This window comes from Vipera ursinii, assembly GCF_947247035.1.
Source record: "Vipera ursinii genome assembly, chromosome: 1".
NCBI classification, from domain to species: Eukaryota; Metazoa; Chordata; class Lepidosauria; order Squamata; family Viperidae; genus Vipera; species Vipera ursinii.
The window spans coordinates 164,296,093-164,316,677 of NC_139512.1; the positions used below are offsets into that span (position 1 = coordinate 164,296,093).

Genomic DNA, 20,585 nt, shown 5'->3' on the forward strand with positions numbered 1-20,585 from the left:
CCTTGAAATTCCCCAGATTGAAATTGGAATCTTAAAATTAAATACCCTAGAGTTTCAAGTTTATGTTAATTACTACCTCTTGATTAAAAACAACTGTGGAAAGGTTTTGTCCTTGGAGTTTGTCTACACATTTTGAATATAACCACCTCTGTAATTAAAAGGGCTGTTTATAGTTCCATGTATGTACTAGATTTCAGAGGGCTTCTAAAAATGTGAAGACGTGTTTCCTATGTCTACAATGCTGAGAGGACAAATAACAAGGAAATGTACCTAAAAGCCAATGAAATCAAACATATTCTGTGCTTTATTTAAGACGCTGCTTGAATTACTTAAATTCTATTTAGAGCACTTCTATTTTATAATAAAGCTTCAGAGGTGAACTAGTTTATTTTGTGCCTGGGAAAAGGTTTTGAAGATAAAATCAAGAACAATAACACTGCTCAAAATAAATAAAAAATGGTAGCTTCACAATGATTGAAAAGGACCGCAGTTTTTGAAGAAGAATCCAGGATTTGGGGAAAGAAGATACTTGGGCAAGCAGAACTTCAAAGGGAGAAAGAAAAAAGCAGTGCAAGTGGTCCTTGACTTATGACCACAATTGAGTCCATATTTCCCTGCTCTCGCCATTGCGATTGTTAAGTGGATCACGGAGTTCCACTCAGGAGATGGGGGAAGCACTAGGAGGCCTGCACTGCAGCACTTCCCCAGCTCACATATGGCTTCCCGGGGCCTCCCCTACCCCTGAGGCACCCCGTTCTGCTTCCCATCCCTCTGGCTTCCATCCACCCTCCTGTGCCTTGGTCCATCACACTACTTCCAAAGATCGCCTTTGGGAAGGAGAAACAGCTAATCCATGTGGCCTTCCCATATGGAGGCAGTGTGGTAGCTTCTCAGAAGTGGGTGCCATTTTGGAAGCGGCTGCAATACTCAGATTGTGAGAATTGCAAGCCACTCCCAGGACGGTCCTGCTGCAGGATGAAGCGGCCCTTGCCGTTCCCAAAATGGCACCTGCTTCTGGGACAGCACTATGCAGTAGGAGGAGGAGGAGGGCTGCGTGGTGAATCAGTTGCTTCTCTTTCCCAGAGGCAAACTCACAGATACTAAATAGGTTATGTATAATGTAGTCCATTGTACATAAATGGGACTTCAGCCAACATCTTGTGCTGCAAGCTTGTCATCTTATGCTCCTGTCAGGTGTGTGTTTGTACCATGTGTGTTCATGGTATTTATTTGTTTTTTTGGAAGGAGGGAAAATGCAACTTTTCAGCATAGAAATTCTGCGCATTCATAATTCCCTAGCTCTCAGTTGTTGTTAAACATAGCTCTACTTCCTTGGATTGGTAGCTTTGGACCAGGTAATCCAAAATATTTTGAAGCTAATTGGATTATCATTTTTCCATAAGGAACAAGTTAATCCAGAGAGCTTCTATCAGTTGTATGGTGGTGTACATCCAAAAATGGACACTGTTTTTTCGTCTTTAAACAAAAACTTCCTGTCTAGTTTCTTTTTGTTGTTTCCTAAGGGGGGACATGCAAACTGAACCTTGTAGTATTTCCCAGTGTAAGACATTGTGTTTTAGATTTGTAATCTTTGGATGATAAATCTGCCATATTCCGAAACAGTAAGAAGATACACAGCATCAACTAAAAATCAAAGTAGTCTCGTGTAGCTTTTAATTTTTCAGAAGTATTTATTTTGGCTTGAGGTTTTGTGGAGCATTGGGAAAGAAAGTTAGAAAGTCTCTTTAGGAGATAGAATGGAAGCATTTTGAATATATTTTTCTCCTTTCCTCTCTTCTTGCTGTTTTTTTAACATAGCCTCTGAACAAGACATTTGTGAAATGTATAAAGTAGCTAGCACGGTTTTCTTGAGTTTTAGTTAGACTTACAACCTTCTTTCCCCCCCCCCCGCACCCCTCTTACTGAGCTTTTTGTGTTTGTTTGCCTAAAAGTTTTCCAAAGGGAAACCTCATGGGATATGGCGCTGATTTTTTGGGGGGTCTGCCTCATTGTTCTTAAAACAGCCTTTTATCCTAAATTAGTGATGTCACAGCTTTTTCACATTTTATTGTTCCTGGGTGTTCCGACTTCAGCATTATCACTCCAGGAAGTCTGAAAAAGATACACTAATAATAAACAACAATAATGGACTCCATTGGTTTGCTAAGCTTATTGTATTTGGAATTGTTAATTGCTAAGTAGCCAGTTATGCAAGGTATAAATACCATGCATGTCCACTAGAAAGCTTATTGCCTGCAAGCATAGGTTTAAAAATGCACTGATTTTTTTTTCCTGCAGATTCAAAGCACAGAGGGAGAGATTCCACACGTTTCTAATGCAAGTCAGCGGGCTTTAATCAAAACAAAAAAAGGTGAGTAGATTTTTTTTCCCTCTTGTTCCTCCTGAAACATCTTTACCACTGAATTTTGGTCCAAGTACTTTAAGCTTTTTAAATAGTGGCCCACCCATAACCTGCTAGTCTGCCCTTTAATTAGATTTAAAATCATAGTGTCTTCTTGTGAAACCGCATTCTAAAATGACAGAGGCTGCATCAGACATGTAATCTTAATTAAGGGTTTGACTTCTCTGATCCTTCACCAGTTGTAGGGTGGAGAAGTTGAAATGGTGCAATATACAGTATGTATATGAGCGAAGGATGACCTGTCATTTGAAAAGATTGTTTTGAACCTTAAAATGACATACCCCAAAACCGAAAAAGCTTTTGATTATTCTCCAAGTGCTGATGATATAAAAGTTTTCTGTGTTCAGCCATTGAGACGTAGGAGCTCTACGCATTAGCATTAAGACAGAAGCGTTGAGTCTCAAGTGTGTTCGGTGAGGTTTCCTCCATCGTAAGACTGTTCTAGGGCTGTACTTTCTGTTTCCAGATCAGGGCATACAGTGACTGTTTGTAGCGATGCTCATGTAGTGTTCACCTTTGTTGAGTGTGCACATTAATTGCATCCCTCTGCTACTCAACTATAGGAGAACAAAGTGGAATGGAAAAGAAGGTCCTGTGTTTGGAGTAATAAATGGTTTTAGACTGCAGTAGCAAAGAGAATAGGGACGTGGTGGCTCAGTGGGTTAGGACGCTGAGCTTGTCGATCAGAAGGTCGGCAGTTTGGCGGGTCGAATCCCGAGTGCCGCGTAACAGAGTAAGCGCCTGTTACTCGTCCCAGCTTCTGCCAATCTAGCAGTTCGAAAGCATGTAAAAATGCAAGTAGAAAAATAGGGACCACTACGGTGGGAAGGTAACAGCGTTCCGTGCACCTTTGGCGTCTAGTCATGCCGGCCACATGACCACGGAGACGTCCTCGGACAAGCGCTGGTTCTTCGGCTTTGAAACGGAGATGAGCACCGGCCCCTAGAGTCGGAAACAACTAGCACACATGTGCGGGGGAACCTTTACCTTTACCTTTACCTAGCAAAGAGAATAGCTGTCCACTCCTTGATCAGGAAAATTAATCAACAAAGATCACACTTTACTTTGAACATAGAATGAAACAGCTCTAATTTTCCTTCAGAATGTGGCTGTTGTTAGCAAGTTGAGAATGCAGTATGTATGTTTACATCCTGGCTCAGGAGCTTACGCACGCACATATATAACCATCTACTCTTAGTTTAGTTATAAGTGTATTTAAAAAGCAGTTACTACCAGACTAAATCTGTGAGTTTGAGCTCTTTAGGCTTGGTTTAAATCCTGCGTGAAAATCCTTGGCGTTTGTTTGGATGGTATCTCATTAGTTATCTGTCAATCTGTTTCCACTGCTTATTTCGTAAGTCTGTTTACAACAGATGTATTATTTTTATCTTGTTTGCTTATGACTTGCCTCCAAAGCTACTACTTTGTTTTCATTTTCTTTGTTAAACTAATAATATATTTTTCATAGCTTTGTTCAAAGATCAGACTGCAGCTGCTATCGGCAACTTATTTAACGGGGTTGCAGTAAAATAGGCGTTATCCCGTTGGCTTGCTTCCTTGTTTAAAAAAAAGCCTAGGCATAAAGATAAAATATGTTAGCATTTTATGTTAAATTCGTAGAATTTGCAATTCCATTTCTTTGTATTGACAGCAGGCTTTTTAATTTGCATTGTGTATTTTATGAATAGTGTTTCTTTCTTATGTAAGCGTTCATCATAATCAGCTTAACTTAGTAACACATTGTTCAGGGAGAAAAAAAGCTCAGTTCTCCAGCACAGTTAATGTGATGTTCCTTTTAGATAATGAATTTTAATTAATGGGAAACAAATTTGCCGTTTGTGTGTTCAGCATTGGTATTTGTTATTACATAACCCAAGTAGAGGTATGTTTTTCTCACAGGGTTTCCTTTGGTGAGAGACAGGATTGGAACAAAAAGTCTCATTTGCTATGTACCATAATAAGAAGTGTTGCTGAAATGTTCAGTATGCACAATATTCAATATTGTTAAAGAGATGTTGATTCAGGAAACCATTGGGTTTTTTTTTTTATTCATGGATGGCCTGATGCAGACATGTCAAACCCGCGACGTCACGTGATGTCGCGTGATGTATCAGAGCTTTTTCTTCATTACCAGCAATGGGGTGGGCGTGCTTTCCTGATGATGTGTCCGGCCCGCGGGCTGGCAGTTTGACACCCCTGTCCTAATGGGTACATCTTATGCAGGCCATGAGGTTTGCCTTACTGGCATTTGCCAAAATTCAAATACACATTTAAAAATAAATATCTGACTGTGCAAGGGAAAAAAATAACATTCAAATATCTTAACAGTTTAGAATAGAAACATTCCTGGGTGGATCTGCTTTATAGTGAGTGGATTTGTTTGATTATCGGGGACATAATTCTGGCTAGTGGCAACTCTTAAAGGTTTGGCTTCCTAAAATCCTTTAATTTCGAAGAACCCTGGACTACTAGCTTTTTGTTTGAGCTAAATTAGAAGTTATGGCCGTGATCATTATTTTCTTGTCATTTCCTTCCAAAAAGCTTAGGTCTGAGCTTGTAGACTTCTTCTTTCCCATGTTTTATTTTTGCAGCAGCCTCACGTGTTTTATCCAACCCTACTCCACAGCCCTTCGTTTATTAACAGAACTTCACTATTTCTAGTCTAACACCTTCCCTATTCTACTGTTGATCCTACTGAATAGTAGATATACATGCAGTGATTTTGCCCACATTCTGGTCTTCAGCTTTTGTTATTTCTTATAAATTACATAAACAAAAATACTGCACAGCATATTGGTTGACATGACATGACAGTTGGAAATGGTACAGAAGGATGGAAGCCAAAATGATCAAGGGGCTGAATCATGGTTAAAATGTTTGAGACAGTTTCATTTAAAATCTGGAATTTATTTTTACTATTTATTATTATAATTATTCAGATATATAACATCACGCACGGTGTGGAGAAGGAGATGAGAGTTTCTCCCTCTCTCAAAAGAGTAAAACCAGGGGCTATTCAAGATAACTGCCTGGAAGGAAATCTAAAACAGAAGGTCTCACAGCTCATAATTAAACTGTGGAATTCATTATCACGGGATGTGGCAATGGGCATTAATTTGGATGGTTTTAAAAGGGGAGGGGATAAATTCATGGAAGTTCTAATTAAGGGCTAGTCTTGAACATTCAGTGTTACCTAGGGATACAGGACAGCCTATCTCCAAATACCAGTTGCAGAGGAGCAGTGGCTGGAGAAGGGTAAGTCCACATTATACTTCTAAGGCGCAGATCTCAGAAAGAAAGAAAAAGATGATGTGTGTTGGTCTGATCTGGCAGAGCTGTTCTTACAGCTGAGGAAGATTGCAGTCGGACAAAGCTTTATTATTGATCAGGATGCAGTGAGCATGGTGGGACATTTCAAAGAACTTTGTAGGATGTTTTCTGGGTGGAAATCTTCAGATCATAACATATTCATTAGAATTGCAAGGGCATGCTTTAGCACAGAGTGGAATGAGATTGGTTATTGATTCCTTCCACTTAACATTTGCTTCATTACTGCTATTATTGAAAAGCACATTTGCATAGCACGTTCTATTTATATACGTAGCACATTTTTTTATATATATATATATATATATATATATATATATATATATATATATATATATATACACACACACACACACATATACACATATATATATATACACATATATAGGGACGTGGTGGCTCAGTGGGTTAGGACGCTGAGTTTGTCGATCAGAAGGTCAGCAGTTTGGTGGGTCGAATCCCGAGTGCCGCGTAACAGAGTGAGCGCCTGTTACTCGTCCCAGCTTCTGCCAACCTAGCAGTTCGAAAGCACGTAAAAATGCAAGTAGAAAAATAGGGACCACTACGGTGGGAAGGTAACAGCGTTCCGTGCGCCTTTGGCGTCTAGTCATGCCGGCCACATGACCACGGAGACGTCCTCGGACAAACGCTGGCTCTTTGGCTTTGAAACGGAGATGAGCACCGGCCCCTAGAGTCAGAAACGACTAGCACGCATGTGCGGGGGAACCTTTACCTTTACCTTATATACATATATACATATATACACACACATATATATATATACATACATATACATATATATATACATATACATATACATATACACATACATACATACATACACACACACACACACACACACACACACACACACACACACACACACACACACATATATATATATATATATATATATATATATATATATATATATATATATATATATATATTTCTCTGTGGGGGGCATGCATGCCTAGACAGATGCAAGTATAAACACAAACATGCTTCATTTGTGGAATGCTGCTTATTCAGCAGAGTCTGTCCACTGGTAGAAAAGGGGAGGCAACTTTCATGAAATTCTCCCCAGCCCACCTCCTAAACCCTAAACATCTGCTATTCTGGGTAAAATCGGCCTCTTCAACTCTCCCTTTTTGCTGCCAGTAGTAAATTCCATTTGTGGGATGCTGCCAAAGGCAGGAAGAAAAGCTAGATTCAACCAATTGTATCCTGAGCTCTTCAAACCTTAAACGGCCACTTAGGACCCTTTAAACGCTTGTATTATGTGAAGAATGGCTGCAGTTTCAGCAGCTCTTCAATGTAAATGATCCATGACCATTGTTTCTGGAGCATTACTGCTGTGACAATGCAGTAGTCTGTGTTTGGACATTCTCCTGAGCACCCTTCTTGTTTAAAATGGAATTCCAAGCATGTTATTTTTGCAATATGAAAATTCATTGGTGAGAGAGGGGGAGGGGGAAGAGAGAGATATGCAAGCTGAGGATAAAAAACAATAAAGGGCCTTGCCGTGTTTTATTTATTTTGATTACAAGAGTGCCATCTGTGTTATATTTTAAAACCACACAAAATAAGGCCAACATTCTTCTAATAGGAGGGAGGAAAAATTTGGAAGTCTTCCCCCAAAACTAACTGCTGTTCATCTCTCAGGTATGTGTTTGTGTAAATAATCTGATTATTTACACTTAGAAGCAACATATTAATAATGTCTGAGGATGTGTTTTCAATACATACAAATTGACTTTAATTTGCCCTGATCTAGTCTAGAAGATTATAGAGCACTTGGAATTCCCCTTTATTTGTTCTGATTTTTTTAAAAAAAGCTGTGTTTGATCTTAAGGATGTAAAACACTTGAAGTTGCTGATAGTTTAGAAATGTCTACAGTCTGCTTATTAATTCACTCCTTATAAACTCTATAGTTTTTGCAAGCAATATAGTCCAGGAGCGCGAAAAGAGGATTGTTTTCGGATCATCAAAAGTATTTACTCTAGCTGTACATTTTAAATGTGTCTATACAAGTCCCGTTATTGAAAATCACCACTCTCTGGCTTTTTTTTTGTATATGCTGGACCTGTTGGAATGTTTTAAAGTCTGCCTCACACAGAACATGGGCTATTTTCCCAAACGCATCAGCTGGAAAAGCTGTGGGTGAAGCTGCAGCATATAGCATGCTAAGCCATGCTTGGATTGGCTTGAAGGAGATATAGTACCATAGGTTCTGTCCAGTTGTAAGCTTAGCCTGCTTCAATGCTAGCTGAACAATAAGTCTCTTCTTTGGTTGCGGCTCTGTACAAGAGGTGGTGTGTCACTTTTATTTATCCTCAGAAAAGTACATGACTTGAATGTCTCTTTAAACAAAAAATCAAAATAGACTTCTACTTTTTTTAAGTAAAAAAAATACTCAAAAGTTCAAAAATACTTAAAACATTGAGATACAGTATCTTATTCATTCATTCATTCATTCAGATGCAATATCTATATTTATATCCATATTCTGGAGACAGCATACAGTATACCACTGAAGCAAAAATTAAAAACAATTAAAAATGTAGCCTGTGCAGTTGATATTTAATTATTTAGTACATTTATAAGCATCCCATCTCATATACTGTACATGACTAGGTAATTCTCAATTAAAATAGAATAAAAAACAATAAAAAAAAATCTCCAACCAGAATTAAAAATAATAAACATGCAGGTGATGATCAGATTGAGCCCAAGGGAGGGATCAAATGTGTCATCAGTCTCAAGTCCCTTCCGCCAATTTGCTTTGATCATTAGCAGTTCAGATTCTTTTGGAGAGCTTTAGCATACAATAAACCTATAAGTCGTTTGAACCCCGTTGCTTCCTGATTTCTTGCACCCGACAAAAAATGAAATAAAAGCAGATAAGAATGCTTATAAATACCCATTTAGTCATGAAAAAGGCTCACCCGTGCTATCGGGATCCTAGACTTCATGGCAAAGCCAAGTTTTTAGTAACTTGCAAAAAAAAATCAGGATTGGAGCAAGTCTAACTTCTTGGGGCGGGGGGCGGGGAATGACGTTTCCTTAATATGTCAATGGTGAATTTAGAACACTAGGTTCAAAGTCCAGTCGTAACCAGAGAATTTCATTAGCTCCTTTTAGGTTACATAACACTCAGTACTGTTCACTCCAGAAGTTTGTCTTGAGAATAAAATGAAGGGTGGCCCCAGCTCCTCAGAATAAAGTGTCATCATATAATGTAAAGAAAGAAATTAACCATCTAAAGGCCCAATTAAGGGCTGAACAGAGCCAGAGAAACAATTAGACTTTGTCTGGAAGCCGAGAACGAGAGCCGGCTTTTGGGTTGGTAGGTCAGGGCTCTCAGCTGAATGAATAAATGCATGCATGTGTCTTCTTGCCAGCTAAATGGAGAATTGTTTACAAGTTGGAGGATTTGCTGAGCATTTAACATTTCTCTGTCTTCCCGTTCCCCTCACCCCCATTAATAGATCAGCTCTTACGATCAGCAAGTCAGCATTCTGACAGCAGCGGCTTTGCAGAAGATTCTTCCACCGACTGCTTTTTGCTCAATCAACTGCAGGTACATTTCTTGGGATTGCTTCATTTCTACTTTTCCCATTCTAAGCCGTCTGCAGCGCGAGCAAGGGGACCCTCTGGCATTCCTAGAGGAAACGGGGGAAAGGTCTTGTTTTCTAGGAATCTAACTCAGTAGCAGGACGTCTCTTTTGTACCTGGATGGTTGGATTGAACTGCAACGCAATCTTCTAGCTACAAGAGCTGCTATTTCTTAGTTCTTTCCCACTGTGATTGCAAGATGTAATCCTCAAGTCTCCAGGTACAATACCAGCAGCAGTATAAAAATGCAGTACTCGCAACTGTACAGCAGGGGTCCCCAGCCTTGGCCACTTTATGACTTGTGGACTTCAACTCCCAGAATTCCTCAGCCGGCATGTCCACAAGTCATAAAGTGGCCAAGGTTGGGGCACCTCTGGCCTATAGCACTGAAAAGGGAAGAGTCTTTAAAAAAGTTTAACTTAATCAGCCACATACTTCTGGAAATGCCAGCTTCTTTTCTCGAACCTTATGCCATGGCTTTGTAAACTTCTTTGGGAAAGAGCGCTGAGTGACACTGAGGCTGCTACCAAGAGGGCTGTGTTTCTGCTGAATACCTGCCACATAAATCGGAATCGACAACACCCTGCTTTCTACCCATTTTCCATACTCTTGTATTTTGCTTGGTGAAATACAGAACAGAAGCATTATGACCTGCAATCCTTGGTAGATGACTCACTTTATGACCCATTAAGTTTGGAGATGCTCCAGCGGAAACCCATTTTATACCAAGTCAAACTGAAGCAAGCCAATATATCACTTTAGAGCACGGTTTGCCCAACATTTTGTCTTGCCTGGGCCGCATATAAAATATATAAACGGATAGAAATAACAAGCTTCCTTTAGTTTTAATATTTTTTATTATCTTGTGGGGCTGCATTACTAACTGCCCAGGGCCAGATGTGGGCTGCAGGTTGGACACACCTGCTTTAGAGCAGTGACGCCAACAGAGTGTACGGACCTGCTTCTAATCCTATGCAAAAGCCATCCTTTGAGCCCAAACATTTCTGTCACAAAGCAGGCCCCCATGGCTCAGGATAAACAAAAGGGGATCAAGCCAGCGTCAGGATAAATCGAAAGGAAGGGTGAAAATTATCATTAAGTTGCACTTTTTTTCCTATGCCAGTGTTTTTCTGCTTTAGAGAAAGAATTCGTTGGAGTAGTGTGGAAAGGATTTTTCTTAAAAGAGTCCCTACTTTGCCCCAGGGTAAAGACAGATTTCTAAAGAGGCTGTAAGACCGAACAACAGATTTATAAAAAGGACCTAAATACTTTTTTTAAAAAAAAAAGGAATTGTGTGGTGTAATTATGAATGAGTTTACTCAGACATCAGATCTACTAAATTCACTACTTTGACATCGCTGTCAAAGTAGCCAAGTAGCCTTGGTGGAGCAGTGGGCTAATGCCTCCTTAAGTAACACCAGCTGCCTGCAATTAGTGCAGGTTCGCATCCCACCAGGCTCAAGGTTGACTCAGCCTTCCATCCTTCCGAGGTAGGTAAAATGAGGACCCAGATTGTTGGGGGCAATAAGCTGACTTTGTAATAATGCCGCTTGGGTGTTTGTGTGAAAGCCCTAATAAGCAGGCATATACATAGAATGAAGGCTACTGCTAAGCTTGTAAGCTGCCCTGAGTCTTCGGAGAAGGGCGGGATATAAATGGAATTTAAAAAAAAAATCAGAAACACAGTAACAAAAAAATAGGAAGTATACGTGTTTTTTAAATTGTGGGTTTACTTCTCTTGCTTTTGGCTTGTTCCCTTGACTATCTATATTCAGAGAGAACTTCCCATTCCACCCCAGTCATGCAAGGTTGAAAGAAAGGGGGGGGGGGAGAGAGAAAGAACGAAACACCGCTATCTCTTTGGACTAATGTTTCTCTTTTACTCCCTCCCATTCCATAGATGTATTTAGGGCTGCAGGGTCTGTGTGTCCTACTTCCTGACTGTTACTTCTTTGTCTTAAGTGTGCGCTTGGTTTCCTGCTTCCCTGGAGTCCATGGCATAAATAATGGCTCTGCCTGATGCCTAATAAAGAAGCCAGGAGGACAACAAACAAAGCCGTGTGGGCGAAAACCCAGACTGCAGAGCTTCGGGGACTCCATGTACCCAGTTCTTCTTTGGAATGGGAGGTTGTATAACTCCCGTGCAGTGCTGAGGACACAAAGGGGAAGGGTGGAGGTCCTCTGTATTCAAAGACAAATAACTCCTGCCTGCCAGACTTTATTGGTAAAGGCAGACAGACAGAAGAAGGCTCAGAAAAGAGGGGAACCTCAGTTAGCAGAAGGGCAAGAGGGCCGTCCCTTAGTTGCAGTCTACTTGGGACTTTAAAAGGTCAAAAGCCGGTTAAATAAATAATGAGTTTTGGAAATTGGAGATAAAGCAGGGTTGGGGAAAGTTAAGTGCCTTAAGTTAAGAGCTTCTCTAGAATTTCCCAACCACCCTTTAGATAATGTCAAGACTTCTCAGGTTAAAAGTAGATCTTTTTTTTTCTTTTCGTTTTTTTTTACAAGTCTCCATAACAGTTATCAAAGTTATGACAATGATTTCCAGATTTTCATAGCTTATAGCCACCAATATCTTTTACAGTTAAAATTGGGAACACTTTTTAAGTTGTTTTTGTTTTGTTTTTAAAAAAAATGTTATTAGTGAAATTTAACCAAGAGAAATAAAAGCAATATACAGGTAGTCCTCGACTTACGACCCTAAAATTCTGCCCAAAATTTCTGTTCTTAAGTGAGATATTTGTTACGTGAGTTTTGCTCCATTTTACGACCTTTCTTGCCTCTGTTGTTAAGTGAAGCCCCACAGTTGTTAAGTCAGTTAACATGGTTGTGAATCTGGCTTCCCCATTGATTTTGTGAGAAGGTCGCAAAAGCTGACCACAGGATCCTGGGACACTGCAGCCGTCATAAATATGAGTCAGTTCCCAAACATCTGAATTTTGATCACATTATCATGGGGATGCTGCAAAGGTCCTAACTGTGAAAAGTAGAAAAGCCACTTTTTCCCAGGGCCGTTCTAACTCCGAATGATCACTAAATGAACTGTTGTAAGTTGAGGATTACCTTAAAAAAAATACTACCTATATATTTTATACGCGGCCTACTGATCGCCTCACTGCGAATGCAGTTGCAAAACAGTGATTTGTCCAGGCGGAAATGTACCATGTTGCGCCTGTCTGAAAAAAATAATAATCCTTGAGATGGAGAAATAACTTGTCTTGAGCAAGGAAAGCTTGGCCCGTGGAGGTTTAAAGAACTGCCTTCCCTGAGTTTCTGTGAAATTGTCAGAGGCAGCCGAATGTGTAAGCAGCTACCTGGAGAAAGTTTTTTTTTTTTAAAGAATCCCAGTGAACAAATTAATCTTGAAATAGAATGGCCTTGTTTAACCAGGTATGCTGTGGTTGTGGTAGAACCACCTTTTTCATGTTGAGGAAAAAGAGGCGAGCGTTCCGTTTTCTATTATGACGTTATTCATCCTCCTTTCCCTCACACCACCTTGTCTCTCACATGTTTTCTCCTCAGGGGCACGACTCGCTGCAAGCCATGGGAAGCAGCGCCGATAGCTGTGACAGTGAGAACACTGTGAAATCCTACAGCGAAGAACTCAAGACGCCAGTTGCAGAGCCGGAGTGCTCTTTCAGCGAGCTTGATGAGGAGAATTTCCTCCTCTTGGAAGGGAAGCAACAGGGGAAAGAGGTGGCATCTGAGGTGGGCGTCGGAGGCCAGGACGTGTTGGAACGTCACAGTGGACTCTCTTCAAGTGGCAAAAAGGAAGAGTTGGAGAGAGCTGGCTTGGAAAGAAGGCATGAAGTTTCTTCCGTCCGTGAAGCAGAATCCGAAGCATTGGATGAAAGCAGCGAAGAGAGTGATGTGGATCAGAGCAGCGAGTGCGAGTTCCCTGCCTATAAGACTCACCATGTTCTCAGATCGCTATCATCTTTAGAAAGTAGCTGTTCCTCGCCTTCTTCTGTGGAGCGGGTTAACGTTGCTTTACAAAGAGCCCAGAAAAAGGACAGTGCGTCTTCCGGTCCCAGAACAGGTCGCCCCCTGCTCAAATCAAAAGACCTTCTTTTTAAGAACAGGCATCAGGTCCCAGAACTGGGTTATCCTCTGAGACGCTCCCAGTCCCTCCCAACCACACTACTCAGCCCGGTGCGAGTTGTCTCCTCGGTCAATCTCCAGCTAAACCCAGGCAAGAAAATGGTGTGCGGCCCTCCTTCTTTCACATACAAGTACGACAGAGAAGATGATCCTGGGAAAGAGAATACCCCGAAAGAAACGTCCTTGGGAGACCTTGACAAGAACTCTACTCCTTTGTGTAAATCTACCCTCCACATTGCTCCATCACCCGTGAGGAAGGAACCTTCCCAGCCCGCTGGAAACAAGGGGCCGGACGACTTTGCTCGTAGCAGAATTCAAAGCTGCCCTTTGCACCTCCCACCGTGCATGTCTCAGTCGTCGTGCTCTTTGCATTCTCTCCACTCTGACGTTCCAGACCTGCACTTCCAGGGCCACATGAGGACATGTAGTACACACAGCATCCCAAGCACCCCTGGCTCTTCCTGTGGGGGATTGCCCTCCCCTTTTGGCTGCCCTCATATGTTGAGGCACGTTGGACATCCCCACCGGTTTCCTTCCATAAACTCCCCCTCCACTGTTGAAATGCAACTGAGACGAGTCTTGCATGAAATCAGAAGCTCCTTGCAAAACCTCTCACAGGTAAGGGACAGTTGCTCTAATCCAGCCCTTCTCTGTTCTAGAACCATCCGTATCTGCTGTATTGCAGTGTCCCATCTTCCCCAACGTATGGGGTGGGTCATTGGGGGTGATAGGAAAAGTTGCCCAACATAACGTAAATTTCTGTAGCTTAGAAGGTGAAATAGCATATTAATGGCTTAGGGCTGACAGGACCAAGGGGAAAGGAAACATGGCGCCATTATTTTCTTACTTAGATGCGTAATCTTTGAGATCAAAGGAATGTTAAGCAGAGCTTTCCTATGTCAATTATAGCGATGCTAAGACGAAAAGTTTTTGGCTCAAGAACAATGCACTAAACTAAAATTTGAACACCCAGATCTGTACAAAGCACCTTTTCCCACTGGTTTACGCTGCCTCTTACGTATGCAAATTAAAGTTAAAATATATTTTAAAAGTCAAATTCTTTAAGAAGCATGAATCTGAACTTTTTATTTTATTTTTTTTCCTCTTGGAGAAAAAGCATGCAGCAAGTACATTAAAGAGGATGAAACATAGCACGGGGCATTATATGCCATGCAAATTTCTACACAGCATTTGTGAAGCTGAAAAAATGGGGCAGATGTGGTAATTCTGGGATGGTGGCCCATGTTTTGTAATGACAACTAACCAGAACATTTTGAATATTGTATTTTACTTCTCTGACTAATACATTATCATTTAGTATGGCAGCCTTCCTTTAGCAACCTCCTTCCACGAAGCATGGTGACATTTTTCTCTATTTGTAGTTAATATCTGTCACATAATATCTCTTGTCATGTTGCAGGATGGTTGCCAAAGGCTTATGTTTGGGAGGGAAGTGTTGGAGAGATTGAATCTTTTTGAACATACTTTTGAATATAAAATCTCTCGTTTTACATATAATGGAACTGAAGAGGCATTTCCCCCCCCCATGGATTGTCAAGCAGAAAGTGAATAGAGTTGACCAGTTGTATTGTGAAATCCAGGGGACGCGGTGGCTCAGTGGGTTAGGATGCTGAGCTTGTTAATCAGATGGTCGGCAGTTTGGCGGGTCGAATCCCGAGTGCTGCGTAGCAGAGTGAGCGCCTGTTACTCGTCCCAGCTTCTGCCAACCTAGCAGTTCGAAAGCACATAAAAATGCAAGTAGAAAAATAGGGACCACTACGGTGGGAAGATAACAGCGTTCCGTGCGCCTTTGGTGTCTAGTCATGCCGGCCACATGACCACGGAGACATCCTTGGACAAGCGCTGGCTCTTCGGCTTTGAAACAGAGATGAGCACCGGCCCCTAGAGTCGGAAACGACTAGCATGCATGTGCTACCTTTTATTGTGAAATCCATTGAATAAATGTGAAATTGCTTTTTCATTCTCTTTATGGAATGTAATGTTTTTCCTTGAAATCTTTTATTCATAAAGCCCCAGGGTATAACTGGCCTAGCCACGTTTAAACAACTCTAGGGGAGTGTCTGTGTGTAACCTATTTCACAGATAAATAACTCCATGGGTGGTGTTTGTTGCTATTTAGAGAAGAATGGAAAGGGTGGAGACGGCTTTTAGATCTAGAGCTATTCCTTTGCTTAGTTGAAAAACCCCGCAGCTACCTGTGAAATTGCATCAATTCAAGTGAGGGACTGCTGCTTGTCTATATTTCCACGTGCTAGAACTTCCTTGCACGTGTCACCACATTCTTTAGAAGTCTAAGATTCTGCAGTAGAGGCAGAGCCAATCTGAAGGGTAATCTCCCATCTGCAAACAGAGAAGGAATGTTCTGAGGGACGGGCCTAGATTGGAGGCCGAGGATCAAACATCTGTTCTTACTTCACCACATAATTACCAGTGGAATTCAGCCATCAAGTTGGGTTCTAGAAAATCACAAGGTGCAAGGCCCAGCTCTCGTTCTGTAAGTCCATGACTCAATTCTCACATTGTCTGCTGTGTCAGGGCTTGACTGCTAGGTTGCCTCTGGGGGTTAAAATTATCTAACAGGTGTACGTTTGTTTTTCTTCTCCCTAGAACACTATGATGAGAACTCATGACTTCACTGGAGCTTCTTACAGTACTCAGAGATCGTCCATTCTACCTCTCTATGAAGTAAATGGCACTCTTCTTCCTTTCATCCATAATAGACAAGCTTAGGAAGCAGATATAAAGATGCCATGTCCAGGGTGTTCACGTTATCTGTGTGTATGTACTTTGAGTGTATATCAATGAAGCCTTTTTGTGATGAATTTTAGCTGGCTGTTGCCTTCCTTCTCAAAAAGGAAAAATGGATTGCTATGTGTATTGGTTGTACCTTTTCATATAGGTAATCCCTGCTTTAGCACTACCCATTCAGCAACCATTTGAAGTTGCAGTGGTGCGGAAGCAAGTGGTACGTGCGACAGGTCCTCAAAGTTCCAGCCATCCCAGCATCCCTAAGGGTACATGATCTTGATTTGGGCAACTTGGCAACTGGCTCACACTTATATTAGTTGCAATGTCCCGTAATCACGCGATTGCCCTTTGTGACCTTCCCTGACAGCTTCCCACAAGCAAAATCAATGGGAAGGCGGTAGGTAAGATAACAAGTCTCTCGGGTAAGACTTGTGGGCCTCCTTGCCCACATTCCACATTGTCTGCCTGCCTAGCCATGCTTGCACGGTGCTACCCCCACCCCTGCTCAGTCACACTCCATTACACTCACCACACCACTGGCCTGCTTGCAAACTGCTCTGGACTTGCGATTTCCTGCTGGCTTCCCCAGCAATAAGTCTCAAGTTGCAGTCATGTGAGGAGGTCCTCAAGGATGGCAGTGGAGACTGCTAAGGTTTCCATGGCTAAGTGAGCCGGTCACATGACAACCCACTTTGCAACTCTATTGCCTAATGACCAATATTCTGATCCTAATTACCATTGTTGAATCAGGAATACTGCACTGAGGTTATTTTCATCTTTCTCTTTCTGAGTTTTTTCTTTTCTTTTCTGGAATGAAGAATTCTTTAGCAGGTGCTTGGGGAAAAGAATGTCAGCCTACAAAGCAGGATTTTCAGTTTTTCTTACATCTCCTCCCCCCCCCCCATCCACCCCGGCAGTCTTAATTAAATGTCCCAGGAGAATATGTTGCCGGGATATTGTCTTTCAAACTGGAGCTCAACTGTGTGTTTGGGTCTTTTTTTCTAGAACACTTTCCAAGATCTTCAAGTGGTGAGAAGGAACCTAAACCTCTTCAGAACTCAAATGATGGATTTAGAATTGGCCATGTTGCGCCAGCAGACTGCTGTTTATCAACACATGACCGAAGAAGAGAGGTAACTGTGGCACTTGTGTCAATAAAGAATTCTTTCTACTTTCTTACTTACTAAAATCCTCCCATTCATTACTTTCTCTGAGCACTTTCTTTTCCCTTCTAGGTGTGCAATCTTGAATTAATCTCCTTGCTGCCCATCTAAATAAAGTAAAAGTCTCACTGCTCGCCCTCTGCTCATACAGTGTTCTGCTTTTGTTGCTAAAACAACTTTTTGCGATCACCACTGATGTCAAATTGCAGCAACTATTCTCACCCTGCATTTTCTTTTCCCGCCATCTTTCTCCTGCTCATTCTGACTGGATCAACTTTTTGTCCTTTACTATGATCTCCTTTCTTGGTAAGTTTCTTTCTCTCTTGATTATTCATTCATTAGTTCAAGTTCCTAGTCTTTTGGATTTTGATATTTCCATCAAGAAGGATCCCAATCTTGTGAGAAACCTTTTTATATCCATACTGGGTTGGATAGTATGTATAGTATTCGTGCAGCTATATTTTTTAAACATACTTATAATCAATCTTGACTGGAAAAATGAAGCCACGTAAATTCCTGGCTGTAAACTAGACAAAGATTTTTTAAAAAAAATAAATTAAAAAAGGCTTGTAGAAAAAAAGGCAATGGCCAATCACTTTCATTTTTTTACCAAGAAAAATTCCTGGACATGTTTAGGAAGTCACCAAGAGGTGACTTCAGCTTAAGAGAGACTTAACCTTTTGTACAATTTTTAAGATTCTGCCCTTCCAAGTTCTCATACATACCATTATGTTATGTTATGTTACGTTACATTACGTTATGTTATGTTATAACATTACACTACATTACATTACATTACATTAATACCTGCAAAGTACATTTAGCTGGGAAACTGAGTGATCCCAAGGCTATCTGCTTTTGGGGGCTAGTTATTAATTTAATCTGAGACATTCCTTTTTATTCACAAAATGTTCTAGGACGAAAGCATAGCAATATATTAAAAAATGTTTCATGGCTACTTGTGCATCCCTTCTTATGTTAGCCCTTTTTAATTTAGCTTTTGTGAAGTCTACCAAGTTGGCCCCATTATGCATTGAAACCCTTCAAAATATCAAATATCAAATCCATTTTTTTCTGCAGAAGTTGTCCCCTGACGGGTTGAAAATGTTGCCTGGATTGTGCACCAAATTACATCTATACTATTGCTTAATCCAGCACATTCCTTTATGGACACAACTTATGGTTAGCTCTCTTCCTTGTGTCTGTAATGTACTATTCCTCTTACTTAAATTACATCCACTTCAAACACTTTCTGAAAATCATGTTCTTTCTTTGTAAGTTTCTTAAGCCCTTGCATTAATATAATTTCCTATGGGTTGTTTAACCTACCATGATAAATATCATTTTACCCTGAATTCTGTTTTACAAAACCTGAATCCCTCTCTGACATAATAACTCAGAATTGGCATCATACCTTTTATACAGGTGTAGCATAAGCCCTAAATGTTAAGGCTTAATAAGCAAAAAAAAAATATCCTTCTAAAAATCACTCCACGAAACAAAAAGAATCTTGGACATATCTCTGTGTCCTTGATGGGGCCTCATCCATTTTACACCATCATTTCCTCTTATCAGCATTTTATCCTTTTTTTTGGTGCAATCACCTGGATAGGGAGAAATGCTAGTGATGTTCTGGGATGTACTTCTAATTTAAGATTTTTTGGAGGCATTACATGGTCACGATTACCTTCACCTTGCACAGTGCATTATGAAAATAATTCTGGATCTCTGTTCTGTAGAAAATGATGCCTTTGTACATGCTGTGGGCCAATACAGTACTGAGCATTAAAAATTTAGCTCGTTTAAACAAATTTAAAAGCTCAAGTCTGTTAGAATTAGGTAGATGAAGCCATTTGAGTTTACTCCTGCTCTTTTCACTGATCTCTTCCTATGAATGTCTACATAGTCTTCCATGTCCCTGGATTGACATGGTTAGTAGGTTCCTCACCTGTTTCAGGTGATTGTCAGTATTTCTGTTTCTTATGGTCCGTTCAGTGAGAAAACTCTTTTTGATCCACGGAACTTGCTTTTGATTTAGGTATGAAGCTGACCAGCTCCAGACTCTGAGGAAATCGGTCCGAATGGAGCTTCAGGAGTTAGAAATGCAGTTAGAGGAACGTCTGCTTGCTCTTGAAGAGCAGCTAAGGAGCATGCATGAGTCACCCCCTTACAAACAGCAAACCTTCATGGTGGGTATTGTGTTTGGTCCTTCTCTTAGGCATCTTGCATCTGTCAAAAAAAATGTACAGTTGCTCAACACAAAGCAAGGTGGTGAAATTAGCCTGATCATTTCTACCCAAGGAGGTACAAATTACCCGCTGCCTGATGGGAAGAAGCCCCGTCTTGATTTGATCTCGTTCAAGACGCAATTTCTATTCAAGTGAAGAATAATTTCAGGGTAGCTTCTGCGTAAGAAAAGTAAATCTGCAAGGTAGGTGGGAAGGAAGGTTTATGCTCCTGCCCCCCTCCCCTCCCTTCCCCCAAGTTCTTATTCTGCCTCCAGTCTGTGCAGCTGATGAAGTGAGCAATTTGTTTTGGGATAGGGTGACTGCAGGTGGATCTGTGCTTCATAGCTTAATAGTTTTTAATATTGGGAACATTGGCCGGAGGCATAATCCAAAGTAATATTAGGAATGTTTGGGCAGCCCACACAGATGAGGAAGACGTGCAGATTCAGGTATAAATCTTGAGGGATTTGGAAGACTGGCAGGCCAGCTCATCCTAAGGTTATTTTTTCTCTCGGTCTGGGCTGAAGAATCTGGTAAAATGCTGGCCTGGTTCCTGCAAATATGTGGCTTTCTTGTTAAAATGAAATCCCGATGTAGACATAATCTAAATTCGTTAAGATCATTAGCAGTTCAGTTTATTATCGATTATGCATTACTGTATTAGGATTGCTTCCCATTCTGTTACTCAGTAACTGCCTTGTGGACCAGTCTAGTTCTCTTAAGTTCTCTGGATTCTTAATATGGGAAAAAAATGGAGCACAGAGAGTTTTAAACAGGGGACTGGAAGAAACTACATTATGGAAAATATGATTCATAGATGGATAGCTTAAGCTTTTATAGATAGTGTAAATGTGTGGAGTGCACATTTATCAAATGTTGCCTTTAATATAGTCAGATTCCCCCCACCCCCAGAAGAGGAACAGTCAAAATACAAGAGAGATATGAAAGAGGGTGGG

General features: G+C 40.9%; 1 protein-coding gene across 3 annotated transcripts in view; it reads left to right on the forward strand.

Moving 5' to 3' along the window:
- Positions 1 to 20,585, forward strand: part of ITPRID2 (ITPR interacting domain containing 2) — a 69,772-nt gene that overhangs the window by 38,478 nt on the left and 10,709 nt on the right. For all 3 annotated transcript variants that reach the window (XM_083375937.1, XM_083375939.1, XM_083375938.1), the window contains 6 exons: positions 2,299 to 2,371; positions 9,242 to 9,333; positions 12,891 to 14,087; positions 16,098 to 16,175; positions 17,244 to 17,371; positions 19,440 to 19,590. In XM_083375937.1, coding sequence (XP_083232063.1) covers positions 2,299 to 2,371; positions 9,242 to 9,333; positions 12,891 to 14,087; positions 16,098 to 16,175; positions 17,244 to 17,371; positions 19,440 to 19,590 — 1,719 coding nt within the window. The remainder of the gene's footprint in view (positions 1 to 2,298; positions 2,372 to 9,241; positions 9,334 to 12,890; positions 14,088 to 16,097; positions 16,176 to 17,243; positions 17,372 to 19,439; positions 19,591 to 20,585) is intronic.